Here is a 20,923-nt window from a genome sequence, read left to right as displayed (position 1 = left end):
TAGTTTGAATTAATTTGACAGACAGCATTCCCTGATGTGGACCAAGCTAGCGCCTTTCAGAGCTTCCAACTCTCACAAATTCACCGTGAAACACACAACTGATACACACTCTCACGCCACACATCCATTTTGTCACGCACAGAAAATGACACGGAGACCGATCTCAGATTCTGTTATTTTTATTACGCAATTCAAACAATAAATGCAGTTTTGGCGCTTGTAAACATAACACGACAGATCCCTAGCGCACGTGAACCGATCATCTCTACTAGCTTATGGTAAAAGAACACGAACACTGTTGAAAGATGCAGTATGTTACAACTTACCAAAATGTATTCCTCATGCATAATATCGACCAATCATTTTTTTTAACTCATCCCTGAACTGAAATTTAGTAGTGGGCTGTATTTTCCACATGACTGACATCAGGTTTAAGTACACAAAAGCTGCGCGAGTTACTCGTCTATTGCAGTTTGGCTGGTGGTAATGTTGCCCGCCCGCATACCGCCTCCCATGGCCGAAACTGGTATTACGACACCTGCCGGGCCGGGGCTAGTAATTTAGCATGCTAATTAAGTTTATATCTCGGCAGCACTATAACTTGTCAGTTTTTTAATTACATCATTGCACTTATTTCTTCTTATTCTTTTGATGTGTGTAGCTCATTTTTTTGATAATTTTACCTCAATTATTCCAATTGGCACCTTTAATGTTATTTTTAAATTAATCTAAAGTTTAAATATTAATATAATCAAATATACAGAACACCCCTATTTATTAAAAAACCTGGTTTTGTATTTAGTTAATTTATGTCATTTGTTGACCGTGTTCTGAAATAATAAAATTAAAAAAAAATAAAAAATAAAATACTTAAAGGCTTTATCTGTTGTGAATATTTTGTGATGGTATCTCTGCAAAAGGGGAAATATTTGAGTCCCCCAAGAGAAACTTGCTATTTAACAATTTCACATGACACTGAAAAGAACATTTTGAGCTAGTTTATTTTCTCAATTAGCATTGCGTTGGGTTACAAAAATTGTATTTGGTATATATATATATATATATATATATATATATATAATAATTCTATGTAGAGCTAGCTCTCTTTGTAGGCCAAATTGAGGGCAATTATATAAAGTTTCTTCAATCAAATAAGCCAGAGTGGCATTGCCTATTATGAAATAAAAACGGTATGACTGAATATAGCAATGCTATCTTGTGTAAAATGTGTTATGTGAGCATAGTTTCAAGAATCTGAACACTTTGTGACCGCAAAAAAAAAAAAAATAAATAAATAAAAAAATAAAAAAAATATGAGCACCATATAAAAGTGAAAATCAATTTTGTGTATAGTCTTGTTGGACATACAGCGAATTAATGTAATATAACAAATATTACATATACTAAAAGAAGGATGGTAGATTTGTAGTCAGTCAGGAAGGAGAATTTGCATTTTTCCCCTATAATCATTAGCAATCAGTCATGAGCAGTCTTTCCAGCAAGTGTAGCTTTTCCGCCTTGCTGCTTTGCTGTATGGTTGCCATTTGACACTTCCAATAAACTCAGCAGCTCACTGTGAAGCAGAGCGAATCGTAGAAGAACTTGCATGCTCCATCCCGACCTTTCCATGCATACGACCTCTATAATGATATTAGCACTAAGATATGCTCCATGGACATCAATTACCTCCACTGGTGAGTTGTTAAATAGGGGGTCAAAGAATTGGCCGTACACCCAGACTAGGATAATTCATATAGCTCCCCGGTGCGCAAAGCTTCATGGTGAGCCAGCCAACAGTGCTATGACTCTTCATTTAACTCTGTAACAGATGATAAGACACAGTCCAAAAGTACCATTCTGTGATTTTGGCTGCTCTACTCAGCAACCATAACGAATGAAGGCGAGAGTGCTTACCATCACCAGTCCTGGTGCAGTTTAAAGTGTCTGGTTACAGGATTTAAAAATGTCGCTTCCTCTGGTGGCTAGGATGGAGAGGGGAAGTGATGGGCAATGTTATGAAAAGTGATTTGGTTTGACGGATGAATAAATTTAGCACTAAAGTCTACATGTTGCATGTGACCTAGTAGAAATGTATTGGATGTGCTCATGTGAGCAGTAGTGGTCCTGACTGAACTCAGCTGGGCTCCTGAGGTGTTAAGACCCCTGAGAGAGCTGTCTCTTGTGTGATGTCAACTAGCACTGCTGCTCATTCTCCAGATGACAGCACAGAAGGCCAGTTCAGTGGTCTAAACCTGTAGAGCCACTGGAAGCATGAGACAAATGAATGTTAGCTCAAATTCACTTGAGAACATGTGCGAGAATGATTAGCTAATTCGTGAATTATAAATGCTACAGAAGGGAAAGCTTAAGAGATTAGCACTTTAATGTGTACCACACACACAAAAATTTTGCACAAAAAAAAATGTATCATTGAAAAATTGGTTCAAAATAGTGTACACTCGCATGAGATCCTGTCATATCAGTAGCCTAGCCTAAATAAAGCTGATTCAAATATGGAACTGGTTGTCTCATGGGGGCAGATGTGTTGAAAATAAAATTAGCAAATTATATTTTGCATCACCTATTAGCGTCACCTATTAGCGTCATAGCGAAATTGTACATTTGGTTTTCAAAATCCAGGAGATTATTTTGTGCGGGGACCGTTCAATGCGACGGGGGTTTGCTCGCTTACGGGTTGAGCTTTCCGCAATTGCGCAACTGGGTTAGGTTATAGGTTGCCAGGTTTAAATGACAAACGGGTTGAAATTGTATATGGTGTGTGGCTTGTGTGAATATAATGTACTTAATACATGATCTGGCAACTGGTCAACATAAGACAAACATATTGTTCCGATTATTCATAAAGGAGTTTGGACCATACAAATTACGGGAGTTTCCAGAGAGAAATAACAAACCGGGAGGGTTCCGGGAGATAGGGCTAAAAAAAAAACGGGAGAAACCCTGGGAAAAACGGGAGTGTTGAAAGGTATGATTAGCATACACTTTTCATGGTGAAAAAACAGCACACTTTTACTATGGCATCAGTTACTAAAGCATTAGCTTGTTCAATAATACATCCAGACAGATAGGTGTCAGTAAAAATCAAAGATAAATATCGGTCAGCGGAACAGTAGTTGCACAGTTTGCTTCCATGCTACATTGGAAAAATTTAATTATAAGCGTTTGAAACAGCACAAGTGAAAGTAAATTATGGCAATGCCATTTACCATTTACAGTACACGAAGGCAGGGAAATTTGAAATTGCCTCATTCAAGTTTTGTAATTCCAGCACACAACCCACCTTATTTATTTCCTTACCCACTCAAGTTGCTTTATTGTCTCACCAAACCACAGTCTTCAGTATTTTTTTTCCTCGCTAGTCTGTGCTTTTTTGGTGTCCCTTAAGACTGGACAATGCAAGCACAGTCAGCAAACACACAAAGATAGTGTCACCCTAGTGATCCTTGGAAGCCGTCTATAGTATCATGATTGTCTTAATTTTCTTAGCTGTTATCATCTGGAGAACTCAAATGAAAGTATGAAGATACATTCCTAATGCAAATGCACTTTACATAAATGGTATTTTCCGAGAAGCATCTCTCCCATTCCATAGTCCTCAAATTGAAAATTTAATTTTAAATGATGCCACTGAAACACTATATTCAGTATACAAAAGAAAGGTTTTCAGAGAGAAAGAAAAAAGTGAGACAGAGAAATGGAGCATGGACAAAAATAGCTAAATAAATGAACAATAAAAATGTAAGGAAAGAGTGTGTACAGTGGAAAGTCTTAGAAAGTGTATGTGCACAAGACAGCATGAGAGAGAAGTTTGGACAGAGATGAATGACAAACTAAATAATGAGAGGCGGGAAAAAGAAAGAAGGCAAGTGGAGGCAAAAAAACAAAACAAAAACAATAATGAGACGTAAAAACTGTAAAAAAGTGAACCAGGAAGACTTGGAGAGTGTATTGGTGTGTGTCTGAGAGAAAGAAAGAGAGGCAGTACACTCAGCGAGGAGGGGGAGAATGTGTTAATACACAAGAACACTGCATCAAACCAATGCACTGCTCTGAGCGGGATGCGTCAGCAGTACATTCACGTTTCCACTGAAGGACAAAAGGAGGAGAAAACTCTGCCGCCTGCAACCCAGTCACACAGAGAGAAATACAGAAAGGAGGGTGAGCGCTGGAGGTGAGGACCACTGCTCTTGCCACTGCCACCGTTGACAGTCTTCTCTGCCACGCGTGTGCTTGAGTGTGTTTGCACGTGTCTCTCTCTCTCTCTCTCTCTCCCTCGCGTGCTTTTCTGCTGCCCACCTCCCACTGCAGAGCCTCTGCCAACCCGCAGCCTCACAGCCAGAGCAGGCGAACTGCCACAACTTACTACCTCAAGACAAGGGAAAATAAAGGAATACCGCAGGATCCACAACGGGGGGAGGGAGGGCAAACTACGGAATCCTCTGCAAGGTATCTCTCTGAAATTAGCCACACGTCACACAGCGGCATCAATCCTTTTTTTTTTTCTGAAACGGAAAAGAGAGAGAACGGAAGGAGAGAGAGCAAGCCAGACAGACAGAGAAAGAGTGAGAGAGAGAGAGCACGGGGAGCAAGCGATCGGCGGATAGGGAGAGATCTTCACCGCTGCTGCGCTGCTGTTGCTGCTGCTCCCCCGTCCTCCTTCCCCCCTCCCCCCTTTTGCTCCCGCAACACCACCCCCAAGCCCCCCTCCGGAGAAATTGATGGATTATTGCTAACTGTGCACGCGGCAGTCCGCAGCTGCTACAGCGACAGACAAGAGAGCGGAGTGAGTTAAAAAAGCAAGACGGAATGACCGCAGTGTGCGTCTGTTAGCCTTTTTGGATTAATCAGCGCACGGCTAATCAGCTGAACAAGTGTTGTGGGGGGTGGAAGATGGCAAACTAAAAAAAAAAAGCGACTTAGTCTACTGCGAGGGGAAAGACAAATCTTAGAAGACTTGGGGATTTTTCCCCCTTATCTTTTCTTTTTTTCTTTTTATATTTACCTTGGTTTAATGTGCATGTACTTTGGCAATGGAGTCTTGTGAAAATTGTTCAGTGGTATTCAGCGTCGCCTTCCAAGGACAATCAATGAGGGAGCTGAGAGGAGATCTTTTCCAAGCTGACTGGATGTGTGCACCTGCTTGACTGACTGGGCCTTACCCCTTGAACCAGTTTCACTAAATGCTGCTTCTCTCTGGGATTAATAGGGGCCATTTTGTCAGATCAGTTCATGCTCCACTTTACTTTTATGAGAGATATAGCTGAAAATGTTGTGCAGTGATCTTAGTGGGAAACATGAGTGAATGGTGCTGGGGTTTTGCTTCAAAATAAAGGATTATACTAAGGACAACTCAGAGCTAATGAGGTAGGTGCCTTCTATTTCAACATATTTATTCTGTTGGTCAGCTTTTTCCCCTTCTCCACTCATCTTTTTCTTCTTTCATCTCTCCCTCTCTTTCTCTCTCTGTGTTTAACACAGCACCATCCTGCACTGTCGATGGCAAACAGATGCAGAGTCTTGCTCAAACCAGGGTAGGGCTACTGTTCTCCGTTCCCCAGCCGAATCCCCACGCGATGTTGAATTATGAACGCGCCACATCATGAGTCTCTTGTGGCAGGTAACTGTGCACCGTGCCTGGAACGCAGCCCTGCTCTGTGCAGTCTACCTCATGGTGCGATCGTGGAGTGTGTGCGCCAACCCCTCCGGACCACTGACCTGCCCTGCTGTTTGCTCCTGTGGTAACCAGTTCGTTAAGGTCGTGTGCACCAGGCGTGGCCTGGTTCGAGTGCCCCCTGGCATCCCTGCCACCACACGCCATTTAAACCTGATGGAGAACAGCATAGAGACAATTGAAGCTGGAACATTTCAACACCTCCGTCACCTGGAGGTACTGCAACTGGGTAGGAACTCAATTCGGCAGATTGAGGTGGGGGCCTTCAGCGGCCTCAACAGCCTCAACACACTGGAGCTGTTCGACAACCGTTTGACGGTGATCCCAAGTGGCGCTTTTGAGTACTTGTCTAAACTGCGGGAATTATGGCTCAGGAACAACCCTATCGAAAGCATACCTTCCTACGCATTTAACCGCGTTCCCTCTTTGATGCGTCTGGATCTGGGAGAGTTAAAGAAGCTGGAGTATATTTCTGAGGGTGCTTTTGAGGGATTATACAACTTGAAATACTTAAACCTTGGAATGTGTAACCTGCGGGAGATGCCAGTCCTGACCCCTTTGGTTGGACTGGAGGAGCTAGAAATGTCTGAGAACTACTTTCCAGAGATAAAACCTGGATCCTTCAGGGGTTTGAAATCCCTGAAAAAGCTGTGGATTATGAACTCTCGGATCACCACTATAGAAAGAAATGCATTTGATGATGTCACGGCCTTGGTTGAGCTCAACCTGGCCCATAATAACCTTAGCTCTTTGCCGCATGACCTTTTTGCGCCCTTGAGTTACCTGGTGGAGCTCCATTTGCACCACAACCCTTGGCGGTGTGACTGTGATGTTGTGTGGCTGGCTTGGTGGCTGAGGGAGTACATTCCCACTAATTCCACCTGCTGTGGCCGCTGCCACACCCCTGCTTACCTACGTGGACGCTACCTGGTGGAGGTGGACCAGAGCACTTTCCAGTGCTCAGCACCTTTCATACTGGATGCCCCAAGGGATCTTAATATCTCTGCTGAACGTGTAGCTGAGCTAAAATGTCGTACGGCCCCCATGTCATCAGTTAGATGGCTTCTGCCAAATGGAACAGTTTTGACCCATGGCTCTAATCACCCACGGATATCAGTGCTCAATGATGGAACACTAAACTTCTCCAATGTGCTGCCAGCAGATACAGGTGTGTACACCTGCATGGTGACCAACATGGCTGGAAACTCCAATGCTTCGGCCTACCTGAATGTGACTGCGGCTGAGCTCAACACTTCTAACCTGAGTTACTTCACTACGGTGACAGTAGAGGAAGTAGAGCCCACCTCACAGGAAGTGATCAAGCCAAAGACGGTAACCGCCTCTCCCTCCGTCTTTCAGCCAGTTTTTATCTCTACACCGACAGTTTTACTTCAAACACCTCGACAGGTCTCTGTACCGACTGTACGTGGAACGACGCGCCCACCTGCCAGTCTTGACGAGGTTATGAAGACAACAAAGATCATCATAGGCTGCTTTGTGGCAGTCACCTTGCTCGCTGCCGTTATGCTTATTGCTTTCTACAAGCTGCGTAAACGGCACCAGCAAAAGAGCGCAGTGGGAGCTGCTAGGACTACAGAGGTCATTCAGATGGGGGAGAATGTTCCTACCACCCATGCAGGGACAAGTATACCAGGTGAAAGTGGGATGATGTTACCTAGCCTGAGAGATCACAACAGCACCTACAAATCCAGCTACAGCTCCTACAGACCAGCACACTCTGCTCCTTGGGCAGAAAACAACATCGGGAACTCCCTGCACCATCCCCGCTCCACCATCAGCACCATCCACCAACCTGAATCCTACATGTTCAAAACTCACACAAAGGAGAAGGTACAGGAAACACAGATATAACATTCCTACAGCCTTCTCCTTCTCTGTCTTTTATTCTGTTCATCATGAAAACATGCAATAGAATGCACAACAGAAAAGACAGCAATTACTTTTGTACCCAGTGCAAAAAGGGACTGTTTTTCTTGTACATGCGTATACATAAATATATTAATATAAATATATAAATGAATCCACTATGGGATGATACAAGAAACAGATTATACAAAAGTGAAAATGAATTTAAACTATTTTCTAACTTGTAACTCTTATTTAAGATGGGAAAATGTGATGATGCTGATACGACATTGCAAACGGAGACAGATTTGTTTGAAAAGGGGCAACCTGTGATTTTTAGACCATGCTGTACATGATGCAGTAAAGTCCCATTTATACAGAGAACTTTCTAAGTAACTGTCCACTGATTGATCTTTAAAGGCTTATCTTCTAAAAGCACCAAGAATTTGTATTGTGCCAAATGTTATACTTGCAATAAATGAGACTGGCTTAAGAGATAGGAAACAAAACATAGCAAAACACAGGACGGACACCGAGAGAGAATGGAGCAGCTGGATTCACAGAGTTGCTGTTCTGCAGCTCCCAGCCAAATGTTTTTTTTTTTTTTCTTTTTTTTTTTTGGCTGCACCATAGTTTTGCAGCAAGCATTTAACGATATGTTTCCAGAACAGACATCCTGCTTGCTTTTTGAGTTTAACCTTCTGACTATTACTCTAATGTTATTCTTGGTTTTTGACAAATTCGATTGACTATCCTTTGGTTTTTTTCATCCAGTTTCATGAGTTGGATTTTGATTGCTTTTCCTGTTTCTTTCAGATCATTTACTGCGTTAAGTTTGATTTAAATGGCTTTTAGGGCTAATTTAGTAAATGCATTACAACAGTTGCCTCAGATTAGTAGTGCAAGGGCTCAACTGGATGTTAGTTTGCGAGACTCACAAGACGGTTGCAGTGACTGGATGGTTTGCTGCAGGTATACATTAACATGGTTTCAGATTTTCTTTATTGAGAAAGAGATTAAAATGAATGTGTGAAGTATGGACTTTCCTTTATGGAGATCGTTCCAACAGCAATTTTCTTTTGTCCTTATTTTAAGCAATGCTATTTTTATGAGGAGTCTACAGAGGTTACAACAATAAAAAAGAAAACATTTGGTTTGTATTTCTCTAAACTAAACTCCTTCCTCTTGTCTTTTTTTTCAACTGTAGAACATTTACTTAATAATACAATCCTGATGACTAAATAAGAGGTTAAAGAAACACTACAATTCTCTGTCATTTCTGAGAATTTATTTCACTGATAGAGTTCATTCGATTTACACTGTAATGAACTGTCATATGGTCACATTTCTGGCTACAGGAATGATGTCTTAATTCCAATAGATATGTGATGGGTTTGTGCATGTAGACACACACAGATGCACACAAACTCAGCCTATTTTCCTGTGATGCAGTACTTAATGATTGAATTTGATTTGAAATGTGATCTCTACTCATTTATAATGAAGTTATGGCTTTCCTTGTTCAAAGCTCAGGAAGCAGTGTGTTTCAGCTGAAACATATGTTAAGAGGGTTGAGTGCAGCATTTAATACAATCCTTTATTGATCTATTTAACCTGCGACATCTACCAAATTCGAGGCTGAGAGAGATTTGAAAGACACATTTAAAGGGTTAGGATTTAGGTTGTTTTCTGATGGAACATTTAACCTAACGAAGGACTTGTGTAAATCGAAAAAAAAAAAAAAAACAACCCCTCAATATCTAAAAATGTCCTTTTCACTATTGTTTCCTTCAGCAGCATTATTCTGGCAAGGGTTTGAATCAAAATGTTAAAGAGATTATATTTTAGCACAACATTCGTCAGAAACTCAGCATGTGTCGAATCTAAGCTATTTTTTCTTGGTGTCGTGCAAAGTAAGAGCATTTGTATGCTCCAGTGGACACTAATGTGCCATTATGCTGTACATTTTTAGCATGGGGGACAGAGTAGGGGCAGGCTGTAATCAGGGGCAGGGGCACCCGTAGATCCGTGGCTGCAGAAACCCTGCCTTTACCTCCCTCACACACTGCAATTTACTGCCCTGAGAGAACAGAGCCAGACCAGAGCACACCCACCACCAAAGCGCTGCAATGATACACACACAAAACACCCTTAGACCATTACATGTCCTTACGTTTTTGCATTATTCAGAGGAAAAAGGCTTTATAGCACACCGCGATGTTGTATCTGTGGATGATGAGGCTTGTAAATTTAATCTTTAATGCCTGTAGGACTCGTTCTGAGTAGGTTGATGTAACATGGCTTTTATGGCTTGGTTATATGGCCAAAATGGCAGATCTCTCATTTTCATGGTAATGCCAGGACCAAATTCAGCTGAATACCATTTCAAACCATATAAAGCTGACAATTCTTTTTATTTCTATCATATTCTTTTCTTAGTTGACGCTAAATAGGAGTTTCCTGTCATTTCCTAAGCATTTAAAACACAATTTCTGAATTCCTTCACAACAAAGCCATATTTGATCTTTAATGGGAATGGCATGTGCATCCGAGCAACAACAGCCTTTCGCCATTTGGCTTATCACTTTCTTCCTTTTTCCCCGTCTTTTTTATTACGCTAATTGACATTATTGACTTCCTGCGTCAACACTGGCACAGTGTGAGACCCACTATGGAGGAAGGCTCATTTTTGATGGATTCTCCATGGGAGACTTATCAGTCGCACAATTATCCTGACAGATTTGAGGATCGCATTTTCCCCTCACCCTCCTCCGCCTCCTTACTGATACGTTAGCTTTTTGACGACTGATAGACAGAAATGAGGAGGGAGACAGACCTTAGAGAAGAGAGCTGACCAGATGCTTATCAGTTAATGAAGTGTCTGTGCTGGGCTGGGCTTTTCTTTCAATGGTTCTGGGCTCTGACGGTCAACTTGGCCATGTGTGAGTGGCATGCTGGTTTGCATTATTACAGTGGTGAGGTCTCTACTAGGTTAGAAATATTAGCCCTCATGATTTTTGTTAGAAAAAAAGGAGAGAAATATGCCACAGTTGTTTGCTACAAGTACAGTTCTAATCAATTGCAATGTACGATTTAATTGTTTCATTTTTTTTTCATATCAATTGTACAACTATAAATTAAAGCAATATTGCAATAGACTTATGGCCGACAAATATAATTTCAGTCAGTCTCACTATACATTCTATAAAACTATAATTTAAAAAGTGAATCTGTTTTATAAACTGCACAAAAGGTTAAATTTGTTTACATTAGTTAATGCATTAGGTATCATTAATTAATACTGTACAAGTTTATAATTTATCTAAATTTAGAAAATATTTTTTTAAAATATATATACTCTGGATTAAGACTTTTTTTAATTTTCAAAAAAATATGATGCTTAACTGGATCAACCTACTGCCTATATTTACATTTTATTTTAATATAGCAGATAAAATGATTTATGCTTTCTTTTTTCCAAATGTATTAAACATAGGATTGGATTTTTCATTTCCTCCATTTATGCGATCAGTCAAACAAGTAAAGGATTGGACTAAACATTTAGATTTGTTTATTTTTATTGTTTTTCATTACCAGATTTTGACATATTTTGCTTGATCACTGTACAAGAACCAAAAGACTAACGCACAGAGAATGTTATACAGCAAATATCACGATCGACCCATCAGATAAAGAAAATGCAGGGCCGTATCTCTGTGCCCCAGGAATATCCAGGCAGCAGACAAATGCCCACAGAGAGTTTAATCATATATCTGTAACAGCTTCTTTTTTTTTTTTTTTTTTTTTACTGTTGAGGGATGTAACAACATTGTCCTGCTTTCATTCTGAAGTGATAACTGGAATGAGCTGCCTTCCTACATTTTTAAAGACAATCTGACAGCTAGAATTTCCTCCCATCGATTTCTGTTTGAGGACAGCCATAGCCGTAATGGATGGATGTGGCAATGCTCCCTGACAGATCGACAAATTAAAAGCCTGTTCAATTCAATTTTGGAGAAAATGAAACATGTTTAATTTAGCGTGATTTGGTAGTATCTGGTAGATGCTTTAAACAGGGTCCTCGCTTCACAAAATGGTGCAGAGCAGCTACATGAGATCCAAGGTACAAGATTCGACGAGTGTGTGCATGTGGGTGTTGCATTTGCCGAATGGTGTGACTCAAACAGGGAAGGGACGAGGAGTGTGTATTCAGGGGTACCAGCCTCTGCAAACTCCTACGTGATTATCTTGCTTGGAAATACAGAACTTGTTTGCTTGTTTACTTAAAGTCCAATCTTCCTGTTGCTTATAAAGCTTTTGGGAAAAAGACAAACATGATGGCTAAGTGCCGCCAAACCCTGACGAAATGCAAACCAGCAGAGGATAAACATCCACGGGGTAGAGGAAAGCCACACCAATAAATTCCCTGTATTCTTCATGAGAACATGGCAACACACTATAATTCCATCTGACAAGGCACCATGAAATATAGATGAAAAGAGAGATTTTTCAAGGTCCTCTCAAGGTTTTGAGTTGTGATACATTTGAGCATATAGGAGTTGTGAATGAAGCATTCATGGATGAAGGAGTGCCACCTTCAAGGTTGGCGTCCCCTGAGCTCAAACTCCACATATCAACTTGCACTATTCACACCAGTCTACTGGGTGACAAGTGTGCATGTGGGTTACTATTTGTGTTACTATTTGATGCAAAGTAACTACACGTTTTTAAGAAGAATCATGTGAATGTGATAAATTGGATGTTCAACCGTGGTCACGGTTTGTGAGAGAGGAATAATATTTGTCCATCAATCCCATATGACACCTCAACCGGAGACTAGTATAATGTGTAAACTGCTATCATTTAAAATATTAGCGAAGGAAATCATTCCTTAAGGGGCAGATATCTGTTAATGAAAAAGATTAATTTTAAAATACTTGATGTGCAGTGCAGGGTTGTGCAAAATTCCAACCCGGTCTTATCCCAAGACGTCATATTACTGACGTTTTGGGACGTCTTTTGACCATACGCCAATATTCGCCTTTTTAGGGCCCCCTTAAACGTCGGTAGATGAGGTTATGGGATCCTAACTCTACCCCAGACCTAAACCTAACCCATCACCTAACTGACGTTAAAGGTAAAGCGTCAGTTGTATGACGGCCCGAGATAGCCATCTACCAAAGTTTAGGGGGCCCTAAAAAGGCGGATATTGACATATGGTCAAAAGACGTCCCAATACGTCAGTTATATGACTTTTTGGGATGAGACTGTGTTAAAAATTCAGAATGGAAGAATAGGCTTCTATTCAATTCATGAGAGTGAAACTCTACATGCATTTCTGCAAAACTTAAAAATGTTATCAACATGTAGAATTGTCTGCAGTTTTCAGGTAAAGTGTTCAGAAGCTTAAGAGATCATGCATTTCAAAATTAACTTTTATTTGTGTCTTGATTTTCAAAAGAAAACTTTGAATATCAATACAGTAAAAAGTTTTTAATAAGTTATACAAGATTCAGCAAAGTATAACTTAAACGTTTTTAAGTCAGTTCAATGTAATTTAAGTTAAATGACTTAAACATCTTTCTTTTTTCATTTTAGTGATGCAAGAGTAAAAAAACACAACAACAACATCAAAACTTTTTTGACAAGCTGAGATCACTATATATATATATATATATATATATCCACAGAAACGCCCTTTGGTTGTTCCAAAGGCCTCAGTTGAATAAAATACAGGAATTCTTGCAGAAAAAAAAAAAAAAAAAACATTATATTAGACTTAATTTTAGAATTTACTCTCCCTTTCGAGTGCCACCATCAAAGCATGCTGGGATATAGTTATCACAGCCGTTTCAATTAAACTTAACTTCATAAAAGAAATAATTTCATAAAACTAAACAATGTAACCATTCAGTTTACTTAAAATATATCAGTTCTGTGAACTTGGGAAAAAAAGTGCTAAATACTCAAAAGTTAATTTGACTGAACTAAATATTTTAAGTTTGTACTACTCAAACCAATTAATTATTTTGAGCGTTAGGGTTTACATTAATGTGAGAACTATTCGGATTGTATCAGTATAGAAACATTAAAACATAAAAGCACTGCATATTTCTGTAATATTAATGGGTCTCATTCTAAGGCAAAGGCTGATAGCTAATAACCTTTTTTTACCAGACCTGCTTCTGATCAGCTCAAATGCATCAACTTCATCAGCTAGTAGCTTCCCATTTTTTTTTTATTCCCTTGCTCTCTCTGTTACTCCTTAGGGTAGAAGAATAAAAAATGCATGAAGTAGACAAAGGTAACTATATTTGATTTTAAAAGGAATAAGGTGGCTAATTCATACAAATTCATACATTTTTTGCTAAATCGTACATATTTTAGGAATGACCTACACCTGACCCTACCCCTAAACCTATCATGTGGGTTTAGACAAATCGTAAGAATTTGTACAAGTGAGGTCATACGAATTAGCCGCCTTTTACTCACTCGTATATGTACGAATTGGCTGTGAGATAGCGTTGGAATGACACAAAAAGCACCAATTAAATAGTGCATATGACTCAAGCACTATTTTGTTTTTCAGATGTCAAATGATGTATCTTTGTGTAAGACACAGACTTAAATTAGGATATACAGTTCACTGCTGCAAGTCTGATCAACTCTCAAACTAAACATACAATTTTTGTGAACCAAATCAGCTGTATTCAAAAGATCAAACTAAAAATTAAGAATTATTTCTTACAACTTAATTTTATAACACTATATATAAGCTGTCCACTACTCTCAAACCTCAGAACATAACATACATGGCATAAATGTTACATTTGTGTCAAGATAGCAGACAGACAAAGAGATATGGAAGAGAAAATCTGAAGCTAAGCATGAAATATAAAGGGGTAACTCAATGCCAACACCAAGGCAAGGGATTCAGTGTTTGCTCAACATGTCACACTCACAGTCCTTAAAGCTTCTAACATCGCAAAGAACCTGAGTCATATCTCCTGAGGACCTATCTAACTAATTCATGTACACTACACACATCTCATCTCACAAAGCAGTTTAGATCAATTATACATATCAAAGCAGACAAAAAAGCTTTTTTAAAATCCCAGATTTTTTTAAAAAATTTATTTATTTTTTATCAAAGCATTGCATCATTTTACACACTTAAATATAAATGTTCAAATGGGGATTTTGCAGTGATGCCATAAAATAAAATAAAAATTTGGTTCCCTAAATAACCTTTCAGTGAACAGTTCTAAAAATAACCTTTTTTTCCTCTCAGTGTGAAGAACATTTTAATAATCTAGAAGTTTTATTTTAACCTTTTGTTAAATCTTTATTTTTTTAAAGTTTAGTGTGGCAAAATGCTAAAATATATTGTCAAGGCTATCACTTAACAGTTCCTCACATGCTTCAATACATAGTCTGTGCCATGTACACTATGTCTTATACGTATGGCTTACTGTGCCATATACACTGTGACCTATGCAATCTACTATTTTTATTTTTATTTCTATATTGAACAGACATTAAGCGAGTTCAGCTATTGTCCTGGAAAAAAAAAAAACAAACAAACAAAAAAAAAAACTTAATTGTTGGTCCGGTTTGTGTAAGAATGTCATACCTCTTGGAATTCTCAATAAAAAATAAATAAATAAATATCATGCATATTAAGTATCCAATGCATATATAAAATTTTCATAAAAAAAAAAAAAAAAAAATGTGGATACTGCTTGCAACATATAGAGTGGTGCAGGTAGGCTACTGTATGATGTCAGAACCAGGAAGACTAATTCGCTTTTTTTCGATTTATTTGTAAAATAAAGCCTGTGGTTTACATAACTCGACTATACTTTGACATTTTGTTCCACAGCGTAAACTACACACACCCATAGTGAAAACGCTTAGCAGTTATGTACATAAGTTTAATATTTTTAATAAGTAGATAATACAGCTTGGGGTGTGATTGTGTATAGTATACGTTAACAAAACATCAGTGTATCGTCATGTTTACCACAGGCTTTATTTTACTCATAAATAAAAAAAAAATAAATAAAAAAATAAAAACATTATAAAATCCCATAGGAAAATCTCAAAGGAACCAGTGGCGAATTAGACTTCTAGGTTAAGATGTTAAACCTGCACCACTCTATAATCACTGCTATATAAGCTATATTGAAAAAAAAGTGAGCTGGATGGACATACAAAATGGAAAAATGGAGCGAATATAGCAGGCTCATGGCAAAGACAGTGTGGCTGACACTCACAACAATGCACAAATCAAAAGGCCAATACACATCACTGTTATATGGGTGACACATGCACTTTATTGATTTACTCTGCGTTAAAATGTGAGAGGGAGTTCTTTTTTTTTTTTTCAAAGTGTTACATTTGCCACACTGTTCAAATCAAGCTTTCCTCTCTGCATACAGTGTTAAGGTGGGCTGCTTTTGTGAATGTCATCAGATCAATAATTTAAGCAGAAAGAGAGAGGGGAGGAAATTCATTGAAATATATAAAAAGTAAGAAAAGATTGATTTAAACCGAAAGATAGATATCAAAAATGGGGAATCCATTTTACCCTACAGCTTTTAAAATTCAAACGCGGCTTTCTTCGTCTCATACTAATCTCGCCTCTGCAAAGGGGAGAAAAATAAGCCTCATAAACTGCTGGCTGCAAGAAAGCAGGATTGCAGAGCAAAGGATATTAAAATCCCAAAAGTGCCTTTTCTTTTGTTGAGTAGAGGGGATTGAAACAGTGAACCTGACAAACTCATTTAGCTTAATCCTCACATTTGAGTCCCTGTGAGAGTAACACTACCGCACCCACACAGGGCACAACGGTGCACATGACACTTTCGAAAACTGACTGAATCAACACGACCTCCTTAGACGGGTGTTTGTTTTTCTCAACGCAGCTGATGTTTATGTTTTTGTGTGGGAGTGAATGCATTTAATGTGTGTGAGACAGCCAGTATGGGAGATGAAGAGAGAGGAAAGGCATCTAAACAGATCCAGCAAAAAATGTACATTTTCGTTATTTACTCGTACATTTTCAATAAATCTTTTTTATTGTCTATTCATTTTAAAGTCAGATTATGGTCCTTTGCCCACATACACTGTCACACTCCAGTAACTTCGTTATCCGCCTCTCTAAAACAGACCTAATTATCGTCTAGTTGAATACCACATATATCAGCAAAATGATTGAAGTCGGCGAATTGCAGCCATCCAATCTCAAAGCGCACGGCAGTTTCCGAGCGACGCCGTTCTCCATAGCTTCATTAACAGGCGTATAGAGCTACTTCCATGTCTGCTCAAGGCAATGTCCCATGCTAAGGTTGTATTTGCAATTAGCCCTGATCCCTTTGGGAACCACAGCAGTGGAGGCTTCAATGACATTCACCACTGCAATGAGCTGTCCTTTATGGCTGGGTTAATTAAGCCCCGGACAGCCTGACTTCCTCGTGAACTTTGCCATATTGTATATGAAGACTAGAGATGTATATGGCATGGTAGTGCAGATCTACCAGGTTCATTCAACTAAAGACGTGTGTAAAATTAAGTGACTTAAGGCTACTACACATCCCCCAAAAATTCTAACAGTTTATGTCTCATTGCATTAATCCTGTTAAAGATGAACTGAACTGAAATTTGAGAAAAGGTGATATAACAGATGTATTTTATTTATTCTCATTGGTACAATTTTTAAAATGGCAGAATTTGTTAAAAGGGATAAAATGGTACATTGAAAGTGTTGTTTTTGTTACACGGGCGCCGCCATGTTGGATTTCAACGTTCGACTACGTCACTGGCATGGTAAGCCACTCCGTTGCCTACCCGCACCAGCAGAACAGCCGTAGCTTGTAAACAGTCTGAGGCTAGCTGACATGGCTAAGGAAACAGATTTTTTAGCGACACACTATTTAGAGATGTGTACTTTCGTCAATGAGTACATGAAACGTCTGACAATGCACGAAATGTTTTATTTACACAAGTTACAAGTTCAATGCATCACGTTAACGTTACTCGAATCCTTGATATTCGGGTGAGGGGGAAAAGATCCCTGATGTATAGTTCACTGTAAAGGATGGGATTTTCTCCTTCCTAAATGCACCCTCGCCCATAGAGTGAACTGCCAGTACGCTGTTAATCTAAACAATCTGAGAAAAGTGTAACAAGTTAGCCCAGCCGTCACCTATTCGTAAAATACCCTGCTACTTATGGGGCGGTCCAGCGTCTCAGCTCGGACATCCATTAGAGTCAGCATAGCCTCCCCCAACACGTTTCTCTCACCGAACAGCATCCGAAATGAACGGTGCATGGTGATGCATTTTTCGCCGATCAATAAATGTCCATGTTGACCTCTCTGCAACAGATCGTCTCCGTTCAGTGTCAATGCTCCACAGCGGTCGCGCCCACAGTCACTTTCCCCCAAACGATCCTGTACTGCAAGTGAAGCCTGAAACTGATCGTCCTCCATGTGGTGGTAGTTAGACACTACCGGCCTGTCCCTCACGGGCTCAAATGCGTAATCCATGCCGTTAAAAGCGCTCATTTTCGTCTGTGTATACAGGACCTACAGCTGTTGTCTATGGCGCTCCGCGGGTCCTACCATGCCAGTGACGTCATCGGAACTGCCAGCGCTAACAAGCGCAATTTTGCGTTGCTTAAAAAAGCTATATTAATATATATTTTTTAAAAATGTTTAGTGTAATTTACTTTTAATTGTCATAAACAACACGTTTTCAACGTCGATATTTTTCTGTTCAGTTCATCTTTAACAGAGTGTAAAAATAACAGTTGATTTTCCCAACTTAAGTGTGCCAAATTTAGGCTATTCAGATGTATTTGATGGGATCTGAATTTGTTGTGAAGCAGCCTTAAGAGAGTCCAATAGTAGGGTTCTGGAAGTAAAATCTTTTTTTTTTTTTAATAATTATAAAATAATCAGTAGAACACTTGGTGAAAAACTACATTACCCATGATGCTGCTGCAGAAAATTACAACAATCAACCTGAGTCCAACATGTCCAACAACTGGTTCAACTTGTCCGATGTCCAACAACTTGTTTGATTCAAATCAAAGTTTGTAGTGATGTGATTCATCTCGTAGCTGATTGGTGTGGTTCATTGCTTTAATTTTTTGAAATCCCAAATGGTAGAAATGAATGGAAAGAAATACTTCCATAAACCAAAGGCGCTGAAAAGGGGGTCAGGCACTGTTGCTCCCTATAGTAAACGACAACACCTTTTGAAATTACAGGGATATTCCCTTTGGTTAAGCCTTGCTTTACAGCAGCAGATGTTAACCACCATGTTATCAATGCAAATCTATACAAATCAAACTAATGTTCAATACACACACCTCAACCCTGGAAAGCAGTTGGGATAAAATAAGCAATTCGAAGCAGACCAAAAAAGCACTATCATTGTAAAATGACAAAATTTATATTATACTGTCATAGCTATCACTCGGTGCATCACCTCTGACTTCGCTAAAACATGAGCAAATTAGCACACATGCTTGCATAGATCATGTGTACCAGTCTACTGTACAGAACGAAAAGTAAAAAAAAAAATAAAACGAACAAAAAGAGTGTGCTGCATTGTTTTTAGATGATTACAGCAAGTGTCATTTACTTTTGGTCCAGTTTTGGGTAAAAAAATAAAAAAATAAAATAATTTCTTAACTTCAAAAGAGAATATATAGCTAAATGTTCATAAGTCACAAAGAACACTGTATAATTAATTCTATAGTTAATGTCATTGTAACACACTAGTAAATACCAAATCCTTCAGAAAGAATGACTAATTAGTTTGAATTCTAAAGTGAAAAGCATGATAACTACCAAGTAATTACTTTAATTTTTAACTTAAGTCATTACTATTTGGGTTACGTTGATCTTCACTTTAGAATACTGATCCAAATAATAGTCATTCTTTTTAGAAGAATGTAATCATTGAGTCAAAAATTCAAAACCTTACAAACACCTCAAAAGCTTACATTGACTTGCACTATTACTTACTTATTCATTAACCAGAGTGTCTTGTAAGTTAAAGGGATACTTCACCCAAAAATGAAAATTCTGTTAGTTATCTGCACTACATCAAGCCATACCTATAATAGCTGTCATCATTCAAATGAATACACTGTTCATACTAACTGTATGTAATATCTGTAAGGATCTAATAAAATTAAGATACAATTATTACCTCACAAATAAATCTCTAAATAAGCAAAATTAGTTCTGCCTATAGACTACACAACATTATAATTATTTTCTAATTATTTTTTAACCCTCTGTTGTTCCTTGCAAGGCAAGGTTCCCACTGAAGTGCATTATATGGAGAAAAATCCTGGAGTTTTTTCATCAAAAAAAAAGAATGACATGGACATCTTGGATGATATGGGGGTGAGTAAATTATCAGCAAAAGTTATTTTAAAAGTGAACTACTCCTTTAAGCTAAAAAAAAGTAAAGTGTGTTGGTCAAAAATTACTGTAGAGCACCAGAGGATTAAATTATTATTATTATGTATATAAAAATATAGGCCCATTTACATTTACATTTTAAATGAATAATTTTGTTTGGTTCAAGGACAGACTTTTGGGGTTTAATCTTGTTCTCTTGAAATAAGCCTGCTCCTGAACAGGTTTGAGCTTACAAGCTTGTTATGACAGCAACTCCAGGGTGATCTTCGAAGGGCCTAACAATCTAGGATCATGTCAAATCATCAACAGTAAAATCCACAAAACGGAATAATCCATGTACAAACCGGTCTCCGGACCTTGAACTACTAAGACATGTTTAATGGAGGCATGTTAGTTGCACATGAAGATGAGAAATGAATAGAAAGGGACAGAGTATAAAATATGTGGACACAGAAAGCTCTATCTCCAGGTCTCTACTGTGTTAGTGCCATGTGTTCATGATTTCAGTCCACACCATGGGTTGACAACACAAAAGCATGTTTGAAGGCTCTTTATAGGTGACTCAATGCCTGGCTGCAGAAAAGTTGTGACTAGGCTTTCTAAGCGCTGCCCTCCAGAAACGCCTCTGGCACCAAACAACTCAAACTCCGAGGAAGAGGTCAGAAATATGACTTACTAAAAAAATATCATGGAGAGTGAAATCCTGAACAACCAAAAAACTTTCTAGACATCTGAATGGAGGACAAAACAAGGTGTCACACATCTGTACACCACCTCAGAAATGATCATGAATCTGCAAATGTGTTGTTCTTTGTGCTGCTAATTCCCCAGACCACTGAGATGTGCCCTGCTTATTCAAGTCAATTCTCCAACAGCTATTAACCCCCAGCTGTTCATATGCCATTAGATAACCATCATCTTAA

The 20,923-nt window shown here is 38.8% G+C and overlaps 1 protein-coding gene and 1 long non-coding RNA gene across 2 annotated transcripts in view; one reads left to right on the top strand and one right to left on the bottom strand.

Moving 5' to 3' along the window:
• LOC120461983 (uncharacterized) overlaps window positions 1-20,923 on the bottom strand; it is a 157,954-nt gene that overhangs the window by 25,143 nt on the left and 111,888 nt on the right. The gene's annotated exons all lie outside the window — the stretch shown is intronic.
• Window positions 4,065-8,733, top strand: lrrc4.2 (leucine rich repeat containing 4.2). The gene is made up of 2 exons (XM_039650577.2): window positions 4,065-5,385; window positions 5,500-8,733. Exon 2 carries the CDS (start codon window positions 5,621-5,623, stop codon window positions 7,562-7,564), a length of 1,944 nt encoding a protein of 647 aa, XP_039506511.2. The 5' UTR covers window positions 4,065-5,385; window positions 5,500-5,620; the 3' UTR covers window positions 7,565-8,733.

This window comes from Pimephales promelas, chromosome 10, assembly GCF_988280905.1.
Source record: "Pimephales promelas chromosome 10, fPimPro1.hap1.1, whole genome shotgun sequence".
In the NCBI taxonomy this organism is placed as follows: Eukaryota; Metazoa; Chordata; class Actinopteri; order Cypriniformes; family Leuciscidae; genus Pimephales; species Pimephales promelas.
This window is presented reverse-complemented; position numbering and strand designations above follow the sequence as displayed.

Excerpts from the sequence above, each read along its gene's own strand:
- lrrc4.2 (XM_039650577.2), top strand. The coding sequence starts at position 5,621 with ATGAGTCTCTTGTGGCAGGTAACTGTGCACCGTGCCTGGAACGCAGCC.